A 25,000-nucleotide genomic window follows, 5' to 3' on the forward strand; every position below is an offset into this window, starting at 1 on the left:
CGAGAGAGAGAGAGAGAGAGAGGAGGCAACAAAAATGGTGCTAAAATTTAAATATTAATCCCAATCTTATCGCCAAAGGAGTGTCAATAGTAGTCCATTGGCGCCAATCAACCTGCACAACGTGTGCGATGCGTTGTTTTTCTAATTGCTGATGCCTTTTAGTTATGCTCCAGTTGTAACGGATGCCAATGGACTCCAAGTGGACGAGGGTCATCCATGGCCCACCGGTTGAATGGATGATTTTACATTTACATTCAATTTACATTTCGAAAGCGTATCGCACCGTTGTGGAGTAGCCCACAAAACATATCACACGGGACGAGGAGCCGATTTTTGAAGGACCGTTTGCATTCGCCTCGTGCAGTGAATTATGCTGCAAACGGAATTCATTTGTCGTGTCTCGACTCTTCAGTGTCCCGGGCGGTAGTCTATCAAAAATGAAATCCATGCTTTGTCCGTGGCCTTGGAAGGGAAAATCGGGGAAGCAATTTAACATCGAAGAATGTAGGTGCCCCACTTTCACAGCATTTACGCCCACCGTCTAGCTTAGCATAACGAGCCGTGTTGTCAACTACCGACCGATTATCAAGTACTGATGTTTAAAATAGCTTGACCGTCGTATTACTGCGATAGTAGCTTGTGATAGATGAGAGATGCTCATATTCAATCAGGATATTCTTATGATTAGCCATAGATATTTTGTTTGATTTATGCTAAAAATTTATAAGTGTTACTTTTCATTTTAGATTACTTTCTTTTGAATTTGTTAAAACAATTAAATCGGTTATTTTAATTCTTCTGCAAGATTTTAACTCAGTTCCATGCTAATTTTCGCATTACATAATTTATCTTGTACACATTTACATTTGGATTCAATCACATTCGACGAGAAGAAATCCTAAACCAACCAACAGAATTTTTATGCCACGACAGCCATAGCACACTATGGGCGGCTTACCGAATGTTAGTCTGGCATTTGAGTCTTGGCAATTGGATTACTATCCGAATTTTATCTTGAGAAATGAAATGATAATATGCGGCATTCTTGTAGTATGGAAAGAGAACTAAGACCCCTAGTAAACACCTCAAAGGTCTCGAAAAACCTCAAAAACCTGACACCAAATACCAAATGTCGGACCAATTGATACTGCAGTCTATGGTTTTTTGGGAAGTTCATTCAAAATTGATGTGTATGTGTCTCGATATAGATGGGTGAAAAACACAATTACTATTGAGCTCAGCATAAAGGATAAAACTTACTGGCAATTCCTGTAAACCACAATGCTAATGACACACACCTCATGCAGCTGACGTGACCCCAAAGTACTGTTCCATCCCTATGTCTACTAGATGTGCCTAGGGCCACTAGATGCCCCTGAGTGTACTGAATGTTTAAGGAATGCTTTGTTGCAAGCAGTTGACTAACCAAAAAAGCTCGCGGCCACGTTGTTGGTTTGTTGCATAAAAATATTTTTTTTTTACCTAAACTCAACTCAACATTCGATTGCGAATATGAGCTCCATATTGTTCCAGCGCCACATACCACACATTCTCACAATTCATTTCGTTGATAAATAACGTTTCTGGTGGTTAACCACGCGATCTTCATCACGAATGCCCACGACGTTTAATAACCTCGATATGCTCATTACGACCACGCACAGTACCGCACAACTGTCGGTTATTTGCATACCCAACCGCCCGAACCGACCATCAACAGACTCAATCATTGACAAACTCGCTCGTGATGAGTGAAATCGGTTGACCGGTGCCACCGGCAAACCACCAGTTAGATCGGACTATCCACCGAGTTAGTTCGCAAAGTTCATCTCATAACCGCATACCACACTTGGCATGCCATGGAATGGCATAAAAAGATGGTTCCATGGGGCTGTAAATAAAAAACCCCGGAGGACATTCGGGACCGATTGTCTCGGACAAACCGTGGCCAGCTGTGTGCAATTACTTTAGCCAACCGGCCAACCAGGAACCCACACCCGCGAACGATGGGATGATGAGGTACCATCGGTGACCATCTTCCAGCACGTTGCCGGATTCCCAATGCATCTCCCCCTCCCGCAGTAGCTGGCAATTTCCACCATTTCATCTACCACTGGTACAAGGGACGGTAGGAAGCCAGCATTTTTCCCCCGCATCGCAGTTTTTCCTGCTCGATCTCCTATTTCATAATCTCGAAGCGAGCGGTGAGCTCGCGAGCCAGAAGAAAGTGAAAATGCTCGAAACACTTCACTTGTCCCCCTCGCTGTGCCTCGCATTTCTCTTCTCTTGTGCAGATTGAGTAATGTGCTTTTTCGTTTGCGTTACGCGACGCTCCTCCCCGGAGCAGAGTTTTTCCGATGCACAATGGCCACCACAAGCGCATTCGGTCGGGGGGGGGGGGGGGACGAAAATCCTGCTCAATTCAAACAAAACACACCCACCCGGAGGGACCGCTACGTGGGAGCAACAACATGCTCCGGGTTCAGGAAGAGGAGCTGGGAGCGAGAGGTCATTGTTATTAAATTATGGTTCGCTTTCCTCACACACCAGGGCTGGCGCACCAGGGCATGTACATGTACTGGCCACGCTAATGGGAAGGCACTGCATGCTGTCTGTGAACAGAGCATGGATGCCAGCACTACTGCATTGTGGATCGTCAAGTGGGCATTGTACGCCCAGCATCTCGCCTCCCCACTGATATGACAGTGGATGATGGGATCCTGGGAAAATAACAATAAAAAAATCTCCCCTTTCCATCACTCCCCCCTTCACACCAAGCCATCCAGATTTTACGCGGCCTTTATCTGGCTTTTGATGGCACCTCGTCGGTGTCACGCGGAGCATTGTTTGATCTTTCACTTTCTTACGCCAACAATCGCGAGAGCGCGAACGCGATGACTGGTTTCGCGTGATGATAGACCTCTTCGCAATGGTGTTCATCAGGCGGTATGCTGTATGCGCATCTAAAACTAATCACTAAACACTAAAAGCTGTATGCGCCATACCTGGCCTAGCCCTACCTGGCAGGCAGGTGAAGGTGGATGGAGAAAAAAAACAGAAGCAAACAAAAAAAATCACACGAGATCACGAAGCCAACGGGGCCGCCAACAACAAACCAAACGAACGAATATTATTGTTTTCACAACTTCAACCCACGCAACGGCGGAGAGGTGCCGTGCGTGAAGAGGTGATCGACCGGCTGAATTCAAGAGGTAGAGAGTGGGTTGCTGAGACGATAAGAAAACGCTACTCGCTAGCGATCCGCACAAATCCCCAAGCCCCAAAAAAAAATACGAAAAACAAACTCCAAACAAACGAACTGGTAACAATCGTCCGGCATAAAATCGTGAGCATCATGGCGCGAGCAAAACCTCAACCCTCTTCGAAGATGCTTTTTGGAAGGCAGTTTAGGATCCCCTTTCCGATTTGGAAGCGTAACGCTGTTTAGGGAAACAAAAAACCTCACATCTTTCGGTTGCATAATTCATCGAAAAACAAAAAGCAAATGAAAACAGCTACATCACAGACAGCTACCCCATCCACTTCAGCGGGAAGCATCACCGCCCCCCTAAAAACGGTGGTCGATCATAAGCATCGAGGAGACTGTATAGGCTGCTCGCAGCCCTATAAAAATTGCCCAGACTGCAGCAATACCTGTGGGAATGAATGAGTGAAGAAGGGTTTTTCATCAGTTGCAACCGATGCATCATTAGCACGCAACATTGGCATTGCTTCGAGTCCGGGGGCTCCTGTAATCGTAGCACAAAAGATGGGTGCGGCAGAACCACGTGAAGCAAGATGGCCCTTAAAATATTAAAACAAAAATAATAATGGCACTCCCCCTCGAGCCTCATGCGAAACTAGACCAGTGTCGGTGCGGCTGGTTTTGAGAAAAGATGAAAATTCATGCTCACGTAAGGGTGCACTGCTTTGGAGCGGCAAAACTGTTGTACAACATTGTACGGTGAACAAGAGTAGAGCACCCTACGAAGCACCTCCGTCTGCTCTGCAACAACGCTTTTCGGGCTGGCATTCGGTCTGTGGCGGTGTGTAATTGATTATGTTAAATACAACAAAATGAACCAAGCATTACAGAGTTTCACAGCTCGCATGCATGAGCCAAAGGTGTGTGCTATTGAAACACAACACTGTGCCACGCAACACAGCGCGATTGAACCACCAGTCAACGCTGTGCTGTGTACGTCTTGATGTCTTGGCAAGATCTCCTAATCAGTAATCAATCACAATCAGCTAAGCTAATTGTTCGAACCCGAAGCTATAAGAAGCCCGTCGTCGACACCGTGGCTCGGCTGGTTGGCAAGTTATGAGGTTGCAGCTTTCCAACGCGATCCGTTCCTTGGTTGCACTGGGGTGATCCCACCAAGGAAACGACCATATCGCTTCACCACAATCTATTGGTAACCCCAAGGCAACTGGCTGCTACCGGTTTTGATCCATTAATTGGATCGATGCTTTGGGGCCATTTATTTATGATTGGTGTCATTTCTACGATTCCACTCTACTTCCCACCTAACAAACCGGTAACAGCAGGGGCCGCAAGACGCAAATTTTGCAGTCAATCCGTGGCCCTCCATGCGGAAACCACCATCCCACCGGTCCCCCGGTGGTAAACATCCGGGCGAAATGAGCAGCAGGGCACCCCTGCGGGGACAATTCTGCACAACGACGGTGCACCCTGTCGCGATTGAATGGAGAAACCGTATAAGTATGGATATACATGTATTATGTGATTTGTGTTACGAGGAAAAGCGGTGATTTGTGGTGACGCTATCGCGAGATTTATCCGGGAAGAGGTTTGTGTTCCGTGCTTTGCATTTCCTCCTGCATCGCGTCCTGACGGGGTTCCTAACCGGCTCTTCCTGCTGCCGTTGCTGTTGCTGGTGCCTCACACCATCCTAAGCCATATCTCCTGATTTGCATCTCTGAACGGTTGGTAGCAGCAGCAGCAGCAGCAGCAGCAGTAACAGTGGCCATTATCATTATCAATCGAGCGCTTACGTAAACGTGACCCAGATACCCGGTAATCAACTTCAAAAGAAGGAAAGCTAATGAGATCAATCACAGAGGTCTGGGGATCTCGATACACGAGCCTTTTAACAGCGCTGCAAGAGAATTGTCAAACATGCACATGTTTCATCTCAGGTGGCGACGATTATGGCTTTGCTGTATTTCAAATTTCCCAGCGACGGGTAGGGAAGCGTAACCAACACACTACCTAGTGCCAGGTCTACTACTTTCTCATGGTGGTTGCTGCTGTTGTTTACCAAAAGATTTTCCGACAGAAAGGAATTAATTCAAGCAGCAGATTCACGGTTTGGTGTGGTTTGAATCGTTTTTAGTACGGAATAGCAGTCTTCAAGATAAAAAATGACTGCTTTTTCATCCATTTCCTCATTGTGCTCCTTTTGTAAGGATGGAAGGGGATGGTTGAAGGGTAGTTGGGCGTGATTTATGCCAAATGCGCAGCATCGCGATCACTGTTTCACGCTCCGTTTGCCCTCCACTCGGTTGTCACGTAAAGCTCGAGCTACTCGCAACCTCCCTTTGGCCATCCTCCCCAAAACACACACTCATACACACGCTGCCAGACGTAACAGTGAAAGACAGAGAGAGCTCGGAGGACAAGAAATGATCGGAGTTTTGATTCGAATTTCATCTTCAATGTTGCACGCAGCCTCCAACCGACGGGGCTTGCTGCTTGGTGCGACCAGCCAGCTTATTCCATAACGCCGCATTGCTATGATGCTCACCGTAATGCCACTCAATGTTGGCGTCATTCCGGCACGCACTAGGTCTCTCCTCGGCCCGGGGGGAGCAGATGATACAACGATGCAAATCCCCCCTCGACCTCTACACTGCCTTATGCCATCGCACGCAACGCACATCGTCGTGAAGCAGGAAGCGATCGAGCGATCGAGCGATCTGACCAGCAGCATCTGGGTCTGGGCGCACACACTCTGGTAGTCTAGTACCGGTTAAGCGACTCACACACCATAGAAGGTCCGCGGACACACGGGGGAAGCCCCATTGGAACCCATCTCTCCACCGGTGGCCACGAGTTCGACGAGTTTCGGCAAATTGATTCCCTGCCTTACGTAAGCCAACGCCCCCCTGGGGCGAGAAAGACACTTTCTCCCACGAAGGGGCCAAATCCCATCTTCGCTTCAACGGTTTTCGTGTCCAGCCACCCTGCAACCCCCGTTATTGCCCTTTAGGTGTGTCTTTTCCTGCTCCCAGCGCCAAAACCGGCCTTTCGCGATGCGGCTGCGATAAGAGTCCTCCTAATCACCTTGATTGGCCACCATGCCTCCCTCTCCAAAACACCGGAATCGTGCCACGGAGTTATATTGCAACCCTCCAAGTGATCGCAGACTGCGCTGTGCAGATGGTACTGCGGAAGTGACATGATCACGGTGCCGGCCACTCCACTGCACGATCCAATGATCTACGATCGTACAGAGATTAGTGATTGGCCGCATTGATTGGCTGTTAGTGCGAGGAGCTTCCACTGAGGCGCTAGATATTCCTTTGCGGCTACGCTAGATCGTGTCCGAAAGATATCGCCAATGAATGCCACTCCATCGTGTGTTGTGTCACTTTTTGGGAACGAAGAGGCGTTTGTATTACCGCACAACACATATGCTTTCTCTCTTTCATGTCTTCTCGCGGATAAACCTGCCTGGGGATCGCAGGATTCTCCTCCAGCTGAACCGTGGACACCATTAATATGTCGATGACACCCAAAGGCCAATATTACGTCCGTTCCGTTTCGTTTCGTCTTTCGTTTTTTTTTTGTGAAGAGGGAATACGAAACCGTTTGTGTCTTTTATGTGAAAGCTAACACGAAGATCGTTTTAGATAAAGAAGACGAGTGTGGTTGGAGACAATGTTTGAGTGAAGGTGATTTAGGTGATGATAAATTAGCACGCAATATGCCGTTACATTTGGCACCCTGAATCGACGCGGTTCAATGTTTATCTCCATACACTCATATGTTGCTGTTTGCATGCTGTGCTACGTAATGCCCGAAAGGCAAATACAAACGTGAGAAACTATCGATGGCTTAAGGGGGGCTTCAGTATTTAATTTTTTTTTGACACATATTTTTAGCATTTTTCCCTGAATGCTGATCCTTTCAATGGTAATGTGTAAAATGTTTGAGTCAATCAAAGCAAAACTGACCAAGATATACATATAAGGCTCCACAGAGCTCGCTCCTTTGAAACGCGTTTCCCAAAAACCAACGTGTTCAAAGCCGGTGCCCATCGTACCGTAAAAACTACTGCAGCGATTGATTTGAAATTTTTAACCCATAATCTATACACTCTTTGCCAGGTAGCCCCTTCAAATTTCATTAAAATTGCTGATACTTTTTATAAAACAAATCTTTAAAAATCGTGTTTTTGGCAAAATGTCAAAAAGCATCACTTTTTCATCTTCAAAAATCTGCTAAAAATCAAAAAATAGGAAATTCAACAAAAACTCGATCTGGCTACATGGTTAAACTTATAATCTATCAAAAAAATATCGAATTGTATTTTTCTGATTTTCTGACTCATCACGCACCTTTTCGCAGACGCACCCTCATAAATTTGATGCCAAGGATAAAGTTTTAAATCCATCTTCCCCAAAAAATAGAACCAAACATTTTTCAAAAGTTGCAGTTTATTATGACGTTCACTTGAAAAAATAAAGTTGAATGGTTACATCACAAAAATTCGTCAAAAATGGTCCTTTTTTGGCCAGAAGTTTTCTGGCGAGATTGCCACCAGTTCTGTTCGGTGGCGGTCTATTTTCGGTGCCGACGAGGACACTTGCTGGCCGATACCATTTAAATTGTGGAGCTGCTTACGGATTTACCTTGAAAGAAGCAGAGCATCTATGATGAAGCATCGAGTCAGTATGCCACCCCCCGCGGTTCATGGTCAGTTCTCGTTGGAAGAGTTTTTCTTTTTCGAAAATGTACCAAACGTTTGGTTGTACGATCGTTTCCATCTCGGTGGCTCAGTAGCTTGATCAACCTAATAACCGGCATAATTACCACATTAGATGCACTGCCGCTCCATCACGCTTTCCACCGTGGCTGGCCATCTTCTTCCTTCACCGATCATGTGCCTAACCGATCTGATTGACCCTATTTGGTCATTTAACTACTCTCTTTCTCTCTGTCTCTCTCTTTGCCATTTTTCTCTCTATATCTCTCTCTTGCTCTCTTGCTTGCCAAGGTTTACCGACACTTTCTATTTCCGGCCCATAAACCCCCCTCGCAGCCTATCTATGATCGACCTCACCAACCTCATGCCACTGGCCATACGGATGCGACGGCCGGTAGCCTCCCAGTTCGCGCTGGTAGAAAGTGGTTTTCCATCTTGATTGGCCGCGGGGACAGATGTGTGTACGCGGCGCGGTGGCTGCTGGTGGTTGCTTGCAGTGAGCACTCGTTTCATTTGCCGCTTTTCTTGACACGCCTCGTGGCCACCACTTGATCGAAGGCCTTCTTGGGTGAACTTTCTTGACAGTGGCCACCAGAAAACCCCATCGCCCCCCACCACCCCCAGCGACCGTACGTGTCGTGTGTTTTCACTTTGCACTTTCCGATCGCTTTCGGCTCTTCTCGGCGCAGCATCGCAAAGCTGCACGCAGAAAGGATGGGGCGCGGCAATGATCGTGCATCAGTGCAAACAGTGAGTGAGAGAATGGGATTGTGGAAGACGAGAAGAGGAACGACCGAACGAACGAACGCACGTAGGAAGGAATGGAAGTAAAGGAAAGTGCAGCCGATCTCACATCGATCGCGACTCTCGAAGAACGCTTTTTCCTTCCATCTTTAGCCTCTCATGGCATGGCCTTTCGTGGTGTGGAGCGTTGCGCCCAAAGTTCATGATCTCTCCATTACCGCCTCGAATGGACGCGCGTAGACATGGACTGCAGTGGAGGTACCCCGCACGGGACTTTCTTTTCGATCGCTTGGACACCACCAACCGAGAGTAGCATGGCCAGTGACCCAAAAAGCCTTCGCTTGCAACTTGTTGGTACATCCTTCAGCCACACTGGAGGGTCAGGATGGCCATCCAATGCAAGCTTTTGTTTGCATTTACGATCGTGAAAGAGTGCAGCATGTTTAAGGCGATTTTTATACGTACGTAGCGTGTATATTGTCGCTTCTCTTTGATCTGTTATAGTTATCGATATAGACATAAATCGATGTTCTGGTACAGTGTGAAGATATTGTTGGGATGAGCTCTTTCGATCAGTATAAAAGCATTGTATCACATATCAATAGTTTAATTTTTTAGCTCTTCTTTACTATGCTTTTTACATTTTTCAAAAATACCTCGTAGAACCAAAGATATTATAAAAACAGTCGAGCAAGGTACGAAAGGCACGCAAAAACAGTTTATCCACCCTCATGTTTTTCATTGTATTGCATTGTACAGTTTTTTATTCCACAATAATCAAATAACAATTTTCCCCCTCAATTTCACAAATGCATTTTAGTTTGTTTAATCTCAAAAACATGTTATGAGACCCATTGGATGGTTTTATCGTAAAAAATTATGAAGTTATGCATCTAAGAAGCGTGAAGAAACGTGTTTTTCTTACTTTACTCGACTGATTTTGTAATATCTTTGTTTCTAGGAGATATTTTCGAAAAATGTAAAAAGCATAGTAAAGAAGAATAAAAAACAAAACTATCGATATGTGATACACATTTTTGAACTGAGAGTTTCCATGAAAAATCAACCAAAATCTATGTTTCTTGCAAGGGGTGGATAACCTTTTTTTGCATAGTGTATCTATAAATCGAAAAGCAAAAGCAATTAACAAAATATGTTAACGCAAAGTTCTATAAAAACCCACTTATTTAAATCAAAAACATCTGTAAGATCTGAGAATAAACGTATAAAATCATCATCAAACCAGCAGCATCCACGTAATCACCTCAAAATGGCGAACATCGGGCGTTAGATTGCTTTAATCAAACACCCCAATAAACGCTTTCCACCGATCACGTGTTACTGCTTGAGGCGCATGTTCCGACGCCTTGGGCGATCACCTCTATCCTCTATTTGAACGCATGGCATTTAAAGGAAAACTTTCGCCAGGAAAGTTCCATTTAACAGTCAACTGTGACAACCGGCACCGACTACTAAAATGATGGATCACTGTGCCAGCCAGTGGCACGTAGCCCCGATCCACCCGATCCCGAGTGTCACCACGTGTGCCAGTTTTCCTGCGCCGCATAAACAATTCGAATCCGTTGATCGATCAAGGGCGCTAATCGGTCGAAATCGACGGAAAGCCGAGCCCTGATCTCAGCTCGCGTGCACCCAGGATGGACCGTGATGGCGAGACGAACATTCGCCCCGAAATAGCCACCGCCAGGGGCCACTCCGAGTGGTGCTCTACTCTGCAGCAGTGCCCGAGATCAACCGGCGTCAAGTTCAGGCCACCGAAAAACCCCCCAAGGGTCGATGGACCGTGGGATGGCTCACCTCAGGCTTTGACTTTCGATGCACGTTTTCTGTGTCACATCAGGTTGTGGGTATTTTTAAATTTCGCGGTTGCGCCCGCTCTATTCGCGGAATTTAAAACGCATTTAAGGCGTCTTTGACATCTGCGACCGAGCAGAGGCTACTGAGAATGCGATTGAAACCATTCCGTTCCGTCGATGAGCCACAATGTCGAGGGACCGAACATCATCACCGCCATCGCGATCAAAACGCTACAAATAGTTCATTAAATGAAGAGTTCATTAGATAAAACAAAAACATGCAACCAGCTAATCGAATCGAGATCTGGCTACTACCAAACTGGCAACGAGAGGAGCAAAACCGCCATTTATCTAATCCATTTCAAGCGATGCTTCCGGATAATGAGCAATTCAGCAAAGCGAAACTGGTCAGCTAGCGACAAACAATTATCATTAAGAAAACTCGCCCCCTCCCCACCATCCGGCCATGCTTTCCCTCCCTCGGGCCTTTGAACCAACGAACAAAATGTGAAAGACTCACTTTCGAACGGGCAAAAAATGCGGGCCACAAACCCACCATTAGGCAGCTGGCGCAAGCGAACGACTGATCAGGTTGTGATGATGGGACCGTTCAAGCCACCGAACCGGACCAACAAGCCAGCCAACAAGAGCGGCCTTTCGATCGCGATGTCGCCATAAAATCAATTAGTTCCCGCTTCCGGTGGACCCACGGTGGAATCTCACGTGCGCAAAAAAGGCACAAAAACTGGAGTAGAGCGTATCGAACCCAGGGAAAAAGGTGGCCTTTACTGCATCCCAGGGAGTGTCCTAAAAACCGGCTTTCGCCGCCAAGTTCCGTGAAATACGGTGCGATCACCGAAATCGGAGATAAAAAGTGCCATTAAAAAATGCTGTGGTTGGTGTGCTACCCGACATGTGCCAATGGTAAAGCATGCCAACGTGTATTTGAAGAGAAAGAATCGCCGAAACAACCAGTAAATGGCGATCAGGATCGGATAAGACACTACACGGGGCCATCCATGCCCCACCGGAGCCCGAACGCATCAGAAAAGAGAAACTTTGCTCTGGAAACAGGGCCTCCTAGGGAGGGGGCATAGGGGTACTCGATCGTCACCCCGTCCGGGAGGGGTTGGCTCGATGTCGTGATCTTTCACTTTCCCTTATCATGTGTCACGGTACGGCCAAAGGGCTCGGGCTATGAGGATCCGGTTCAGCCGCGTCTTCGGTGTCCCCACGATGCAATTTAATTCCGCCGCTGAAGAAGAGAACGCCTACTGCGCTCCGATTCGCCCGAAGGGGATCCCAAAACGATCCGTTCAGTAGCTTTCCAACAGCACGCACTGCCTTCAATCGGTGCATCTCAGGCGGCCTCCCCTTGCGAGTAAGAAAAGGAAATTGTCTCCATGACAACTGAGCCGGGTACTAAGCCGTTTTTACCCCAAGACGTCGCGTCGACCGATGTCTTCCGGTCACCGACCAGAGGTTGGCGGAAGATCACGATCTTCACTTCACTGCGCGTTAAACAGCGAGGAAGCCAAGAAAGAAAGCTCAAGGGAAAATGGTGAAAAAAAGAGACACAGACAAGACAGAAAAAGCCCCCGGCCCGGTAAGGGGGGGCAGGGTTAATGCCAAGGCGGACGGAGGAGTGCCACGGAGGGGGTTGGAAAATAAAAACATTACACACCATCCCCACCACCGGCGTGGGTCACGTCTGGCCATCACGTCGTCGTCGTTTTCGTCGAGGGTTGGTTGACTCCGATGGTCGGAAGCGCCCGATCGCCGCGGCCCCCGATGCACACTGCCGAAGGTAGGGAGGGAGAACTTTATAAATACGATCGTCCCCACGGTGCTCCATCACAGTTTGGCTTTGGTGTCGATGCGGCACGGTACGTGTTCCGACCGAGCGCGCCATAACATAGAAAAAAAGCGTTTCAGAAGAAAGTTGACGATGCGTGAACGTGAAGGGGGTGTTGCTGTTGCGGCTGTGTGCAAAGTGAAAGTGAGAGCGATCGTACTAACGATGGGGCCAAACTCTTGAACGGACACTCGCTCGGTGGGATCCGGCTGGGTTTGCGGCAGCATAGCAACCCAGCATCCTACCAACGTGTGGTTGTCAACCAACAACAACGATTGTGTTGAAGCAGGCTGTGGAAAGGAGAATTCTAAACGCGCACGCTTTGCCTACTTGACCCAACAGTACCAACGTAGAGTATGTGGCCATCGGGCGGCAAGCACCGCCGAAGATTTCGCTGAAGAAAACCCCACTGGAGCGGTTGTGTCCATCGAGGGAAGCGCCACGATGTGTTCCGGCGAGTCTTCGCTATCGGACACACGATGGAACCTGCAACAATGCCCGCCGTCCACGCTGGGGCTCAGCCCAAATGCCATTCCATCGATTCCTGGCCCCCGAGTACAGCGATGGTGTCGAGGGAATACGGTAAGTTGAACAACGGCGGCCGCCAGTTGTGATCACACTTGAACCCCCCGTTCCGCTAATGGACCCAGTTAAACTCATATTCGTTCCTTCCTGTGCGTGTGTTTGTGCGTGTAATGTTGTGACTGGCCACAGCCGATCGGTAACCGGAGCATCGCTTCCATCGGCCCGCTTCGTTAGCCTGGTGGTGCACGGTTCCCGGAATGAGGAAGCGCCCGTGACGATGATGCTCGCCCTCTGGGGTCAGCTGATTGATCACGATCTGACGGCTACGGCGCAACCGCGCCCGATCAACGGTTCCACTCCGAGGTGCTGCGGCGGTGGTGAGGACAGTACGCATCCATCCTGTCTGCCGATCAAGGTGCCGCACGACGATCCCTGGCTGTCGCAGCTGGGTGTCCGCTGCTTGGAATTTCTCCGTTCAGCGCCTGCCCAACGACGCGATTGTCTGTTGTCATGGCGCGAACAGAGCAACCAGGCTACCGCCTACCTTGATGCATCGCCGATCTACTCTAGCAACCCACGGTCGTCGGACAATGCGCGTATCTTCCGTCAGGGGATGCTGCTGTTTGGCCGAGGGCCACCGCATGAGGATGTGTGCTTTCGGGCGGCTTTGGCCAACCAGTGCATTCGGCCAGGGGACAGCCGGAGTGGCGAGCAGCCGGGTCTACTCCTGATGCACATGATCTGGGTGAACGAACACAATCAGATTGCGACGCGACTGGCCGCCCTGAACCCGCACTGGAGCGACGAGAAGGTGTACCAGGAGACGAGACGCATTGTCGGGGCACTCTTCCAGCACATCACGTTCCGAGAGTTTTTGCCGCTCGTGCTGGGTCGCGACGTTTGCCGGCTGTTTGATCTGGAGCTGGAAACCAGTGGCTACTACCGGGGGTACGATGGTAACGTTAATCCGACGGTTGCGAATGAGTTCTCCGCGGCCGCCTTTCGCTTCGGTCACTCGCTCATCCAGGACACTTACATGCGTGCGGACCGGAACCATCGGTTCATCGCTAACAATGTCAGCCTGCACGAGGACACGGCCGAAGGGGATTTCGGTGGTCCCGGATCGTTGCACCGGTTGCTGCGCGGTATGGTGAACCAGCGGGCCCTCAAGCGGGACGAGTTTATCACGGCCGAGCTAACGAACCATCTGTTTCAGACGAAAAGTGAGTTTTGGTCATCTTCAGGCGCATAAAGCCATCGCCACTGTCCTCTACACAATGTACTAATCCGCTTTCTTATCCGCAGGTTTTCCCTTCGGGCTCGATCTGGCGGCAATCAACATACAGCGGGGTCGCGATCACGGTCTACCAGCGTACGTGAACTGGCGTGGCCCGTGTGGCCTGTCGACGATTCGGGACTGGAACGATCTGGACCGGGTGATGGGACCGGCATCGACGAATCGGCTCCGCAAAGCATACCGCACGATCGACGATATCGATCTGTTCGTCGGAGGGCTAGCGGAACGGCCAGTCGTCGGGGGTATCGTTGGTCCCACGTTTGCCTGTATCATCGCGCAGCAGTTCAGCAACCTGCGCAAGGGTGATCGATTCTGGTACGAGAATGCAGGCTTCGAGTCCTCGTTCACGCCGGCCCAGCTCGAATCGATCCGTCAGGTGGCGTTGTCGCAGGTCCTGTGCCGAGCCCTCGGGGGCGGTGGTACGCTGCAACCGTTTGCCTTTCTTCCACCGGACTTTGGACAGAACGAACGATTACCGTGCGAGACGCGACTGATGGCCCCGATCGACCTGGACCCTTGGGCCGAACGGGACCCCTTCACAAACGACGCTGACGCCACCAACAGCAACGGGACGAACGAGGAAGACGATGACGGTTGGGACGATTCCGACGAAGAGGAGGAAGAGGAGCAGGCAGATACTGACACGGACAAGAACGAGACAAAACCAGCCGTGGGCACTACCGACGCCGCCACCGCACAGTTAACAACATTTTCCACGACTACTACGACTACACGTAGACCTCCGACGATCTTGTTGAACCCGGTAACAGGAAACGTGCTCAACAAGGTAGACCTGATCACGAACGGCAACACGGGACTACAGCAGCGGCCTACCGTGATCAAAGGACAGAAAGCAACGCCGACTGTACTAGTGAGCAACAAACTTGACCTTAACTCACCGACACCAACGAATCGACCTTCGCAGCCGCTGATCTTAGTAGCCGGTACAACCGTCGTAGACCACAAGCTGGACCTTCAAACGATGACCACGACGACCAAACGACCATCGACAACCAAACGCAAACAGACCCGCAAACCGACCACCAAGAAACGGCCCCAAACGGCAGCCTCTGCATCGAACCGACCAACCGGTGGCGGTATCAGCAACAACCTTGACTTTTCCGCCACGAGACGAACCGTCAACGGGTCGACGACGACAACGACGACCACTAGAAGACGGCGTACTAGACGAACTGCTACAAAACGAGACGCACGCCATGGAACGGCCTACTACTATCAGACACCTGACGACGACGCCGACTATGATGACGACTCTGACTATGACCCTCCACCGTACCTAGCCTATGGTTACCATAGACCGACTACGACCACGACCACGACAACGACCACTACTGAACCACCGTACGCCTACTACCACCACCCCCCACCATTCGGGGGTTACTACACGGTACCTTCGACGGCCCCTCCACAACCACCGTACCCTTACTTTGACACACGACGACCAACACTCCGCGCCAGGACAACGACCATACGACGTAGACTTTCGGACAAACTTACCCTACCCTTAGACGCGACTACTAGTAAACCACCCCGACAACCCAACAAAAACGGCGACCAGACGCGACCGAATAAACCTTTCCTCAAACCGGCGTCCGGTTCTTCGTCTCACTCGTCTGTCTTCTCTGTCGACTTCCGGCGGAGCCTCGTAGTACACGGTAGCCGTAGCTCGGTTGCTACTGCACCATCTGGTACTACGGTGGCCAGTTCTGTCGCTTCCTCGCCTACTACTAACGATCGAACGAACAAACTTTCCGCTAACGAGCTACTGCTACCAGCACTGTCTCAACGACAAACTTTCTTCGCCTCCAACGGCACCCGACGTGCTTCTCTTTCCGCTACTTCTTCTCTTCCTTCCGATCTTCCGATGAAACTATCCGAATCTTTCTCTACTAACGACTATGACGACGACTACCAAGACGATCAGACGAACGTTCAGACGAAACGAGATGACGCCATTGATCGACTGCAGGAAGAACATGACGGTTACCTACGACCCGAGCAGACACACTTTGAACCACTGGTTCGTCCCGATAGGCCACTAGCATACCGGGATTACTACGGTGACGGAAGCATAAAGACGTTACCATACCGACGAGACTACCCGGCCTCAACGGACAGAACGGGAAACCACGTGGACTCTCTACTGTTGTACCGACCGGACACGACACAGACCGTACGTTACGCATCGACTTACAACGATCCACTACTACTGGATGACTATTCGGACAAATTCGTGGGATTGCTTATGCTGGATAACCAGCCCCACCAGGACCATAGGGCGATACGAGCGAAAGAACGGGCCATACGGGACGACGTGACGACACAAATGGACGGCAAACAGATCACCAACAGACTGAAACACGACAAACGACCTAACGGGAACAAACGCAAGGGAGTACCGGCAGCAAGCTCCACCATTTCCATGGTACCGTTCGTGCTGCTAACCAACATCGACAGGTAAGCCCGATGGCAATGCCACACCTGCGCCCAACAGATTCTAATCCACATTCCCGTTTGAGCAGACCGGACAACTGGGTAATGTACCATTCGAAGCCCTCGAAACGACGAACACCACCACCAGCGGTACCGTTGCTGAAGAGCGATACGTTCTCCCTGAGCGAACTCCCGAAGCCCATCATTGGCCCGGACTGATGGCGGGGTTTTCGCCGGATTTGCCCATTTTTTCACCCAGCATTTTCCATGACATTTAACGCTACACTGTACTGTTGTAACTTGTACTCACAATCATTTATTATTTATTTATTGCATTGCATTAAAACACATTATGGTTACTCGCAGTAAAGAGCGCAAATATAGTGCCGATTGTTGTATGCTGAACGTGGTGGTGCGCTAGTTCTTCATTTGCGACTAACCATCCTCGTAATAACGGAGATGATGACACACTGGAACTCTTCCGTTTCGGCCAGAGTTAAGATCCATTTTAATACGTTCTTTAACCGAGGCTTATCCTTTTCAGCTATCAAGCTTCCTTTGTCCATTTAGACGGTGTGCCGAGCTTCAGTTCTTTCGGAAATACAATCGAGGACATTGTTGATGATATGATAAGCACAGTGGGTGGATTAATGCAGCATCCACCGAAATGGCGAAAAAAAGAGCAACGACGCAGCGCATCCTGCTTTGTCATCATTTTGCAAACAGATAACCATAGTAACCGACGAGCCATCCATGATTCAACACTTTATATTGTAATGTATACATATTTATATGCTTTATGCTCGAGTAGAGTGGTGTATACGAGAACGAGTTGTTAAGAAGGGAATTCATGTTTGTCTTGCGCATTCAATTACAATGTGCAACATTCTTTCCTGGAGTGTACGGGATAAACTGGAAATGGGGGTTTCATCGCGAATGCTGTTATGCATCGGTCTGTTATTGTAATTTAAACTTACTGCTTACTGAAACGCAACCCCGCTGAATGCCCGGTGGGAACGCTCAAGCACTAGCGTGTAACAGGCGCTCTGTTGGAGGTCGTTGTGTAAGTGAACAATCCACAAACGGGGTGCGTTCGCATGGGGGGCAGGCCGAAAGGAAACGGAAACCGGGGTTGAGCTGATAAGTTAATCTGTGGTGTTGCAACATAATCATCGTTGGTTGCTCCATCCCACGGAACCTTCCAGCGATAAATCGAGGCAATGTGATAAGGTTTCTGCTACCAACCAAACTGCTAAATCACAGTTTCCACCGACTGCAGCGGTTATCTAGCTCCATCCCTATGCGCAGTGTCACCGACGGGACAGGGTTCCGGTTGAAGAAAAGAATTGTGGATTTACAGCAAAACGTAACGTTTCATCTTTCATCATAGCGAGACGATGTGTCCTAACCGCTACCCTTCTGTATAATATTTTTTCGATGGAATTTTTTGGAACGCATTTGGAAGGAATCTCGCTCGCTCGCTCGCTCTCTCGCTATCGCTCACATACACATGTACCCAACACAGTCCCCCCTACTGCTACTGTTTAACCAGTAATTGCCATAGTGTGTTGGCATTAGTATATATGAATGAAATCGACTTTGCCATAGCTTCTTAATAAGTTGAGTAGTTGCTGTTGTACATATTCCTTTCATCAACACTCGCGGCACTCCCCGCAGCCGACGCGTGCCAGCCTCTACGTCTACAAGAAATGAGTGCGTATCATTGCATCGTGTACGCAGGGTTGCACTACACTACATGTCCTTTTCTACGCCACCGATCGCTCAATCTATCGCTCATCCATCCATCCAACCAACGACCGCTCCTTACCATGCAATAGCCTACGCAATATACACTCTACACCGTCCACTCTGACTGAGCTCCAACGACCTTACTTAACCGCATTTTATTTACTTCACATTAGCTACATGATAGAATAAGTTACTGGCTTATACACGTACATCGCGCTAAACAGCATCATCAACAACGGGATAGGAAGTAGGTTTTTTTTCTAAAATTGAACCGCGTGCAGAAGAACAGGACAATCCTGTGCTGTGTTTGTGGCGCAATATTCATTTCTCGCTGTGTGTTTCATTTACTATCGCAATGCTATTTCTATTGTGTTCCGTTGGTAATGGTTATTTCTGTTTCGTTTTTTCCATTCTTTCTATTATCAAATAATTCAACACAGTATGGGATGGGCCACCTTCCAGCCTGTGGACAACAACTACTGCGCGTTCATTAAACATAATTTCAACTTCAAACTCTTGCAAACCATCCAACGTTGGTTAAAACCACTAAAAAGAAACCCAAAAACGAGTCAAAAGGCTAAAGGATTTCGCATACATCATTAATCTACTGCAACAAAACGTAAGACGTATCATCGATACCGTTTTGTAAAGGCAAACACTTTTGAGGCATTAATCTCAAACAAAACTTTGCTGGATAGGATGATTTTGGAATAAAATTTCTCATAATTTCCAACGCTAGAACCACATGAAATCCAGATGTGCCACATGAAATCACACAAATTTAACCATTCCTTCCGATATCACCTTTTCCTGGGATTTTCCAATTCGTTTCATCATCTCATCATACCTAAACAGGCCCTTCTTTCTTTTAAATATATAAAGCAATCCTCACATTAAACGCAGCTGGCGGGGGACATTGAAGAGCCCAGGAATTTACTCTTATAAAATATGGAATTAAAAATAAAATATGAACTAACTAAGAAAGGGCGGGGAAGTAAAGAATGTATATGTTTATATACGTCTGTGATGCACTACAAAATGCATTTCCTGCAACAAGCGTCATAGTGGTTGACCTAAGGAAAGAACAAATTATCACATGATCGTCTACCTCTAAGAGCAGTCGCGTTTCTTCTTCAGTTCCTTTGCCTTTTTGTACGGGTGTAACTTCGTACACTCGATACGATAACACGATCGATCGTCGATTTCCAACTTCCTCGCTCGACTTCGATGGTGTTACTTTGATTGAAAACATTCATGATGGTCCAGCGAGATCTCCGAGACCTTCGATTTCTCGCTCTCTTTTCGCATCACCGACCCTCCCTCCCCGGCTCACTATTTCTCTTTTCCTTCAAGCCTCGACGCCCATTGCCAACGCCCAACAACAAATGGGATTGGATTGCACTGTGATTAAAACAAAAAATGTTTTAAAATCTCATTTTATGATACCTCCCATTGTGAAGCCTTATCAGTCCGAAGCATGTGATGAGTTGGTGTAGTAGATCAACGAACGGAGTACAATCCGTTCCTCCCCCTTCACTTCAGTACTTGCGAATCTAATCGCGAGTACGGCGGACGACCTAGTTAGCGAATAGATTCTGCTGGCTGGCATCGCTCTCAAACTCGGTCCAAGCATTGTTCAGCTCCATGAAGATCAGCTTAGCCATGCTTTCATTTTCGGTACCAGTGTGCTGAAAGGAAGACACATAGCGACGCTCACGGTCATCAGTATACTCTGCCCCTTGGTTACCTCTCGATTCACATTGGCTTCACTACCTACCTTATCCGGATGCACAGCTAGGCAGGCTTTGCGATAAATTTTCTTCACATCAGCCGCCGTTACCAGCTGATGCATTTCACATTTTGTCCATTTGGCACCGGGCCATAGAATCGTGTGGACGGTGCAAAGCAGCGCTCGAATGTTGCTCTTCTTGCCCTCGGTCTAGTGGGGGTAAAAAAAAAGTGCGACGGGATATTAGTAAGTAGAATACCGTTGTTTCGTGGGAAATCCTTACCCATTCCATCAGTTTCAACCGTTCCGGATCCATCTCCTTCACGAGCTCTTCCTTGCGCATATCGTTGATCGTGCGTGGGCCCTGATTTTTCGAGCTACCGAACGAGTAACCCTGCTGACCGAGAATGTCACCAAAGATGTCTCCCGAACGGCCACCGGCCGCCCCATTACCATTGCTGCCATTACCATTGTTCGGAGTCGTACCTTTGGTCGAAGGGTCAGCAAAGTGCGAGCGGCTGTAATCGGGTTGTCGTTGCGATTGGCCCTCGTTCGGGCTGCGCACCTGCTGCTGCTGCTGCTGCTGCTGATGGTTCGGTGTCGAAGGTGCCCTTGGCGATGGATTGGCCGTGCTAGCGCCACTAAAGTGATGCGTAGGACTGGAGAACTGTGTTGACCGAGGGCTCGGTGTCGTCGCTGAAGGCATACCACCCTTGGTACCCCATCCAGCCCCACCACCACCACCACCACCACTACCACCTCCAGCAGTATTCGTCGTTGCCCCGGCAACCAAACCAGCTGTCAGATTGCCAATGTCTGCGAACGGATCTTTCGGTTGCTGCGTCGCTGGTTGCTGAGACTGCTGTGCCATCGGAGTGGGAGCACTGTTATAGAACACCTGGGGGCCTACACCGGCAAAAGCATCGAACCCGAAACTATTGTTAGCATTCGGTGCATTCACGTCCGTCTGCGAACCATTGCTGAACGGTCCGGCAGGTCCAGCGGTCGGGCCAGCTGCTGGCTGTGCAACACCACCAAAGTGGTCAAAGTTCAAGTTCAGTCCGTTCAGATCACTGCTAGACTTGGTAGCTGTTAGCGTTGCTCCACCGACTGCTGGGCCGACACCTTCGAAAGCTCCGAAAATGTCATCCAAGACAGCCGATTTGGTACCAGTAAGCGGCTCAGTCGCTGTGGTTGCCGGCGCATTGACAACCGGAGGTGATAGTCCTCCGAGTAAATCAAACGATTCCTCTACATTTGAAGGCCGTTCGACTGGATGATGAACTTCCTGTTGCTGCTGCTGCTGCTGCTCGACAACACCTGTCCCGGCTGAACCCTTACCAGATTTGCTCAGATTCAGTAGGTCAGCTTCTCGATCAGCGATCACGTCGTGCGCTTCCACAAACCCACCAACCGGCCGACGGGCAGGCTGCGGAGAAGGTGGTGCTGGGCGAGGCGGCGGTGGTTTCGCTCCACCAGCTGCAGATTTGCTGCTCGGTTTGGTGATGAAATTATCGACATTCTCCTCATACTCCAGCTGGGTGGCGAACAGAATCTTTGGATCACGGGACGCTTTCGTCGATCGCCACGGTGGCTGTGAAGCCGGGGGACGTTCCGAATCACCAACGAACACGCTCAACGCGACGGCAAACTTTTGCGGTACGTGCTCCAAATCCGGTACCTCATCCAGTTCCGATCGATCGTAGTTGATCAGAGTTTCCTCCTCCGGAATGTAGCCTGTGTGGAACTGCAGCTGGCATATGCGTATACCCTGCGGCCGTCCTATGCCACCCAGAGCATTTCGAGCGTGGTACAAACTGATCGTCACATCACCACACACGGTCACATTCATTGCCAGGGCGATCTTGCCCTCGGCCGAATGGTAAAGCCTCATTCGTTCGTAATCCTGCAGCGTACAGAACACCGTCCGATCGGCCGTGGCCACCTCCACGTACATCCGGCAACCATCGCGTGCCTTCGTCATACGCGGAACCGGCGCAACCGATAGCGAAACGAGCGTGACCGGTTTGTAGTGGGGCAGATGTGGAACCGATCGCACGATATCACCCAGATAGTACAGATACCGCAGCTCCGACGGTCGCATATTCGGTGGCATTCGTCGGATCGCAAACATTTGCATCGCATCTTCCGGTTCCGTCACGAGCCCGGCATAGATCAGCAATCCACAGACCACGGTCGCTGCCAAGGCTCGGCCACTGTCCGGGCTTTGAATGACGACGATCGTTTTCGGGTCAGCGCTCAGAAACCCGTAGATGTCTTCCACCAGCGAGTACAGACCGGTGAGCAGTGGTGCCTTGCCCGTACCCGTGCTGGACAGTGGAACCGGAGCATAGATGAAACCCGCCTCGACAGTACGCACCGGTGGTGGCATCCGTGGGCTACTCCGTGGCCCCAAATTGTACACGCTCAGTTTAGTCGGCTGATAGCGCGTATCCAGATACACCTTCACATCTTCGATGTTGTTCGTCCGGTATGTGGATTCGAGTCCCTCGGATGGACAGGGCATTACCAGGATGCGCTGCGTAATGTAGCTCAAATCGAGATCGGTCCGTGCGATGCTTTGCTGTACGGTTTGCATCACCTTCGAAGATGTATCCTTCAGGTTCTTCAAGAAGCTGCCCGCCCCTCCCTTGATCGAAGAGAACAGGCCGCCGCCACCGCCACCAGCACCGGCTGCAGGATGTCCGTACGCTGGGCCACCGATGTGATGCGAAGGTGGTACTCCGTGGCCTCCATGTGCTGCTACGCCACTCACTGTCACTCGCACTGGATCGGGTGGTCGCTGGGGGTACTTGTTTTTGTTCAAGGAACCATCGGGACCAACCGGAACAGCACCACCCGGTGGTGGACCAACGGTCGGTCTGGGAGGTGCCGGTCTTTCCGGTGCTACTCCACCACCGCCAGCACCACCACCATTCGATACGCGATGAACCGGACTAGGTGACGGGGTCACACCGGATGGTGGTGAGTTTAACGGTTTACCGGACAGCCCAAGTGGTGCCTTCAATGGCCACCCTTTCGTTTCAGCGATCGCTGCCAAACGCTCCAGCACGGTTGACGTATCGAAGCGCTGATTGGGGTCGACCTGCAGGCAACCGCGGATCGTTTCACTGAAGCACGCGTACCGGCTATCGTTCGGAATGGTATAGTTGGCGTTGATGATACGCAGTTTGGCCGAATCCTCGAACGGGTGCTTGCGGTAACAGAGTAGATACAGCACACAGCCGAGTGCCCACACATCCATTTGAATACCGATCGGATAGTTTGCCCACGTGTCCAGCTGTTCCGGGGCACGGTACATGGGTGTTGTACAGCGTGTTAACGCATCCTCCAGTGTGTCCCGTTGCTGCGCGTTCCAGGTCACATCCGGTGCGTAGCTGTCGGTTGATGCGGAACCGAAATCACACAGCTTCAGCAGCCCATCGCTTCCGATCAGAAAATTCTCAATCTGCAACGTAAAAGGGGACGATAAGGAAGAGTAAGCGCTGGTACACGACCACATGCATGCATGTTTGGATACGTTACCTTAATATCGCGATGATTAATAGGTTTCGGTTGACTGTGCAGATGTGCGACCGCTTTCGTCGCCTGATAGAACACGCGCAGTACCGTTTCGGGGGCCAGATCCTGCTCCAGACAGTCGTACAGTGAACCACCCTTGCATAGTTCCGACACCAGCAGATACTCGGCCCGCCGCTGCGTGTTGGCTGTTTGCGTGCGGTCGATGAAGGTGGCGGCCACAAACTTGACCACATTCGGGTGACCGGAAACCTGCTTGTGGACATTGATTTCCCGGATGATGTTGTTGCACTCCTCCTTGTCCGTACCGAGCAATCGCTTCAGCGCGTACTCCGTTCCCGATTGTACATCCTGTGCCACGAACACATAGGCGAATCCACCTACAAAGAAAAGGAAGAGGCCCTCGGAGTTAAGCGATATGAAGGGAATGCATCATTAGTGCAGATATCAGCCACTGCCACCAACGCGCGTCTCGGAATCGATAACGGATTGCGGGTCACGGGCCACGGACGATGGGCTTTGTCCTGCGAATGTTCTTTCTCCTTGACTTTTGTCCCTTGCTCGACAAAGGGCACATTGAATAGATGCGGCAGCAGCATCAGCAGCAGCGCATAACAGCTGCCCAGGCGCCAGTGTCGCCCGTTTGCCCACTATCGTATATCCAGCTCCGAGACAGACGGAGAGATAAGAGGGAATCTGGAAAACCAGCAACAGCAGCAGCAGCAGCAGTTACTAACCTTCCGCTATGACACGCTTGATTCGCAACTTTACATTCGCCACCTCGACCGTTTGTCCCACGAATTCGTTGTCCAGCCCGTTCGAAGGGGCCGCGTTGAAGTAGCTCATGGCCGATTTCAGAAAATCGCTCATCCTGGAGAAGCCGTCTTGGGCACGTTTGCTTTATGAACAACGGGGGGATGAACAAAAGGGGGCCGACCGCAACGATGACCACACACCACACACTTAACTCCGTTCCAGCACAGCCCCACGGAGGGCTCGCAAGGGTCGCTACGTTCCGCAGCGTGTGCAACCGTCGGCACCGTATCCTGGTTGCTTTGCTTTTTGTCAACTGGTCCGCGGATCTAATCGCGATACACCCCCTTTCATTCGCAGGGAGGATAATACGGGAAAACGGAGGTTCTTTGCTCCCGATCGCTGCGAAACACCCACTCTTCTTGGTACGTAAATTGGCCACCCTCGAGAACAGAACAGAATGCGTATCTCACGCGAAGGAGCGACAGAGACGCACGATACGCATCCTTCGGGAGGACCGTCACTTTGACAACCTGTCAACATGCACCGTTTACAGCAACTCGCTTAATACTTGCCGCAACA

The 25,000-nt window shown here is 49.9% G+C and overlaps 2 protein-coding genes across 3 annotated transcripts in view; one reads left to right on the plus strand and one right to left on the minus strand.

Annotated features, from left to right (window-relative positions):
- The window catches only part of LOC126581540 (uncharacterized), a 23,530-nt gene extending 6,478 nt beyond the window's left edge, over nucleotides 1–17,052 (plus strand). For both annotated transcript variants that reach the window (XM_050245259.1, XM_050245260.1), the window contains exons 5-8: nucleotides 12,714–12,953; nucleotides 13,086–14,119; nucleotides 14,202–16,671; nucleotides 16,737–17,052. In XM_050245259.1, the coding sequence (XP_050101216.1) occupies nucleotides 12,714–12,953; nucleotides 13,086–14,119; nucleotides 14,202–16,671; nucleotides 16,737–16,866 (3,874 nt within the window). In that variant the 3' untranslated portion in view covers nucleotides 16,867–17,052. The remainder of the gene's footprint in view (nucleotides 1–12,713; nucleotides 12,954–13,085; nucleotides 14,120–14,201; nucleotides 16,672–16,736) is intronic.
- Nucleotides 17,053–17,399: 347 nt separating this feature from the next.
- On the minus strand, nucleotides 17,400–24,867 carry LOC126573079 (cyclin-G-associated kinase). Its single transcript, XM_050232915.1, has 5 exons — nucleotides 24,403–24,867; nucleotides 23,672–24,045; nucleotides 20,409–23,594; nucleotides 20,174–20,335; nucleotides 17,400–20,084 (listed from the first exon to the last, which is right to left on the minus strand). Exons 1-5 carry the CDS (start codon nucleotides 24,533–24,535, stop codon nucleotides 19,974–19,976), a joined length of 3,966 nt encoding a protein of 1,321 aa, XP_050088872.1. The 5' UTR covers nucleotides 24,536–24,867; the 3' UTR covers nucleotides 17,400–19,973.
- Nucleotides 24,868–25,000: the final 133 nt, after the last annotated feature.

Source organism: Anopheles aquasalis, chromosome 2 (assembly GCF_943734665.1).
Source record: "Anopheles aquasalis chromosome 2, idAnoAquaMG_Q_19, whole genome shotgun sequence".
NCBI classification, from domain to species: domain Eukaryota; kingdom Metazoa; phylum Arthropoda; class Insecta; order Diptera; family Culicidae; genus Anopheles; species Anopheles aquasalis.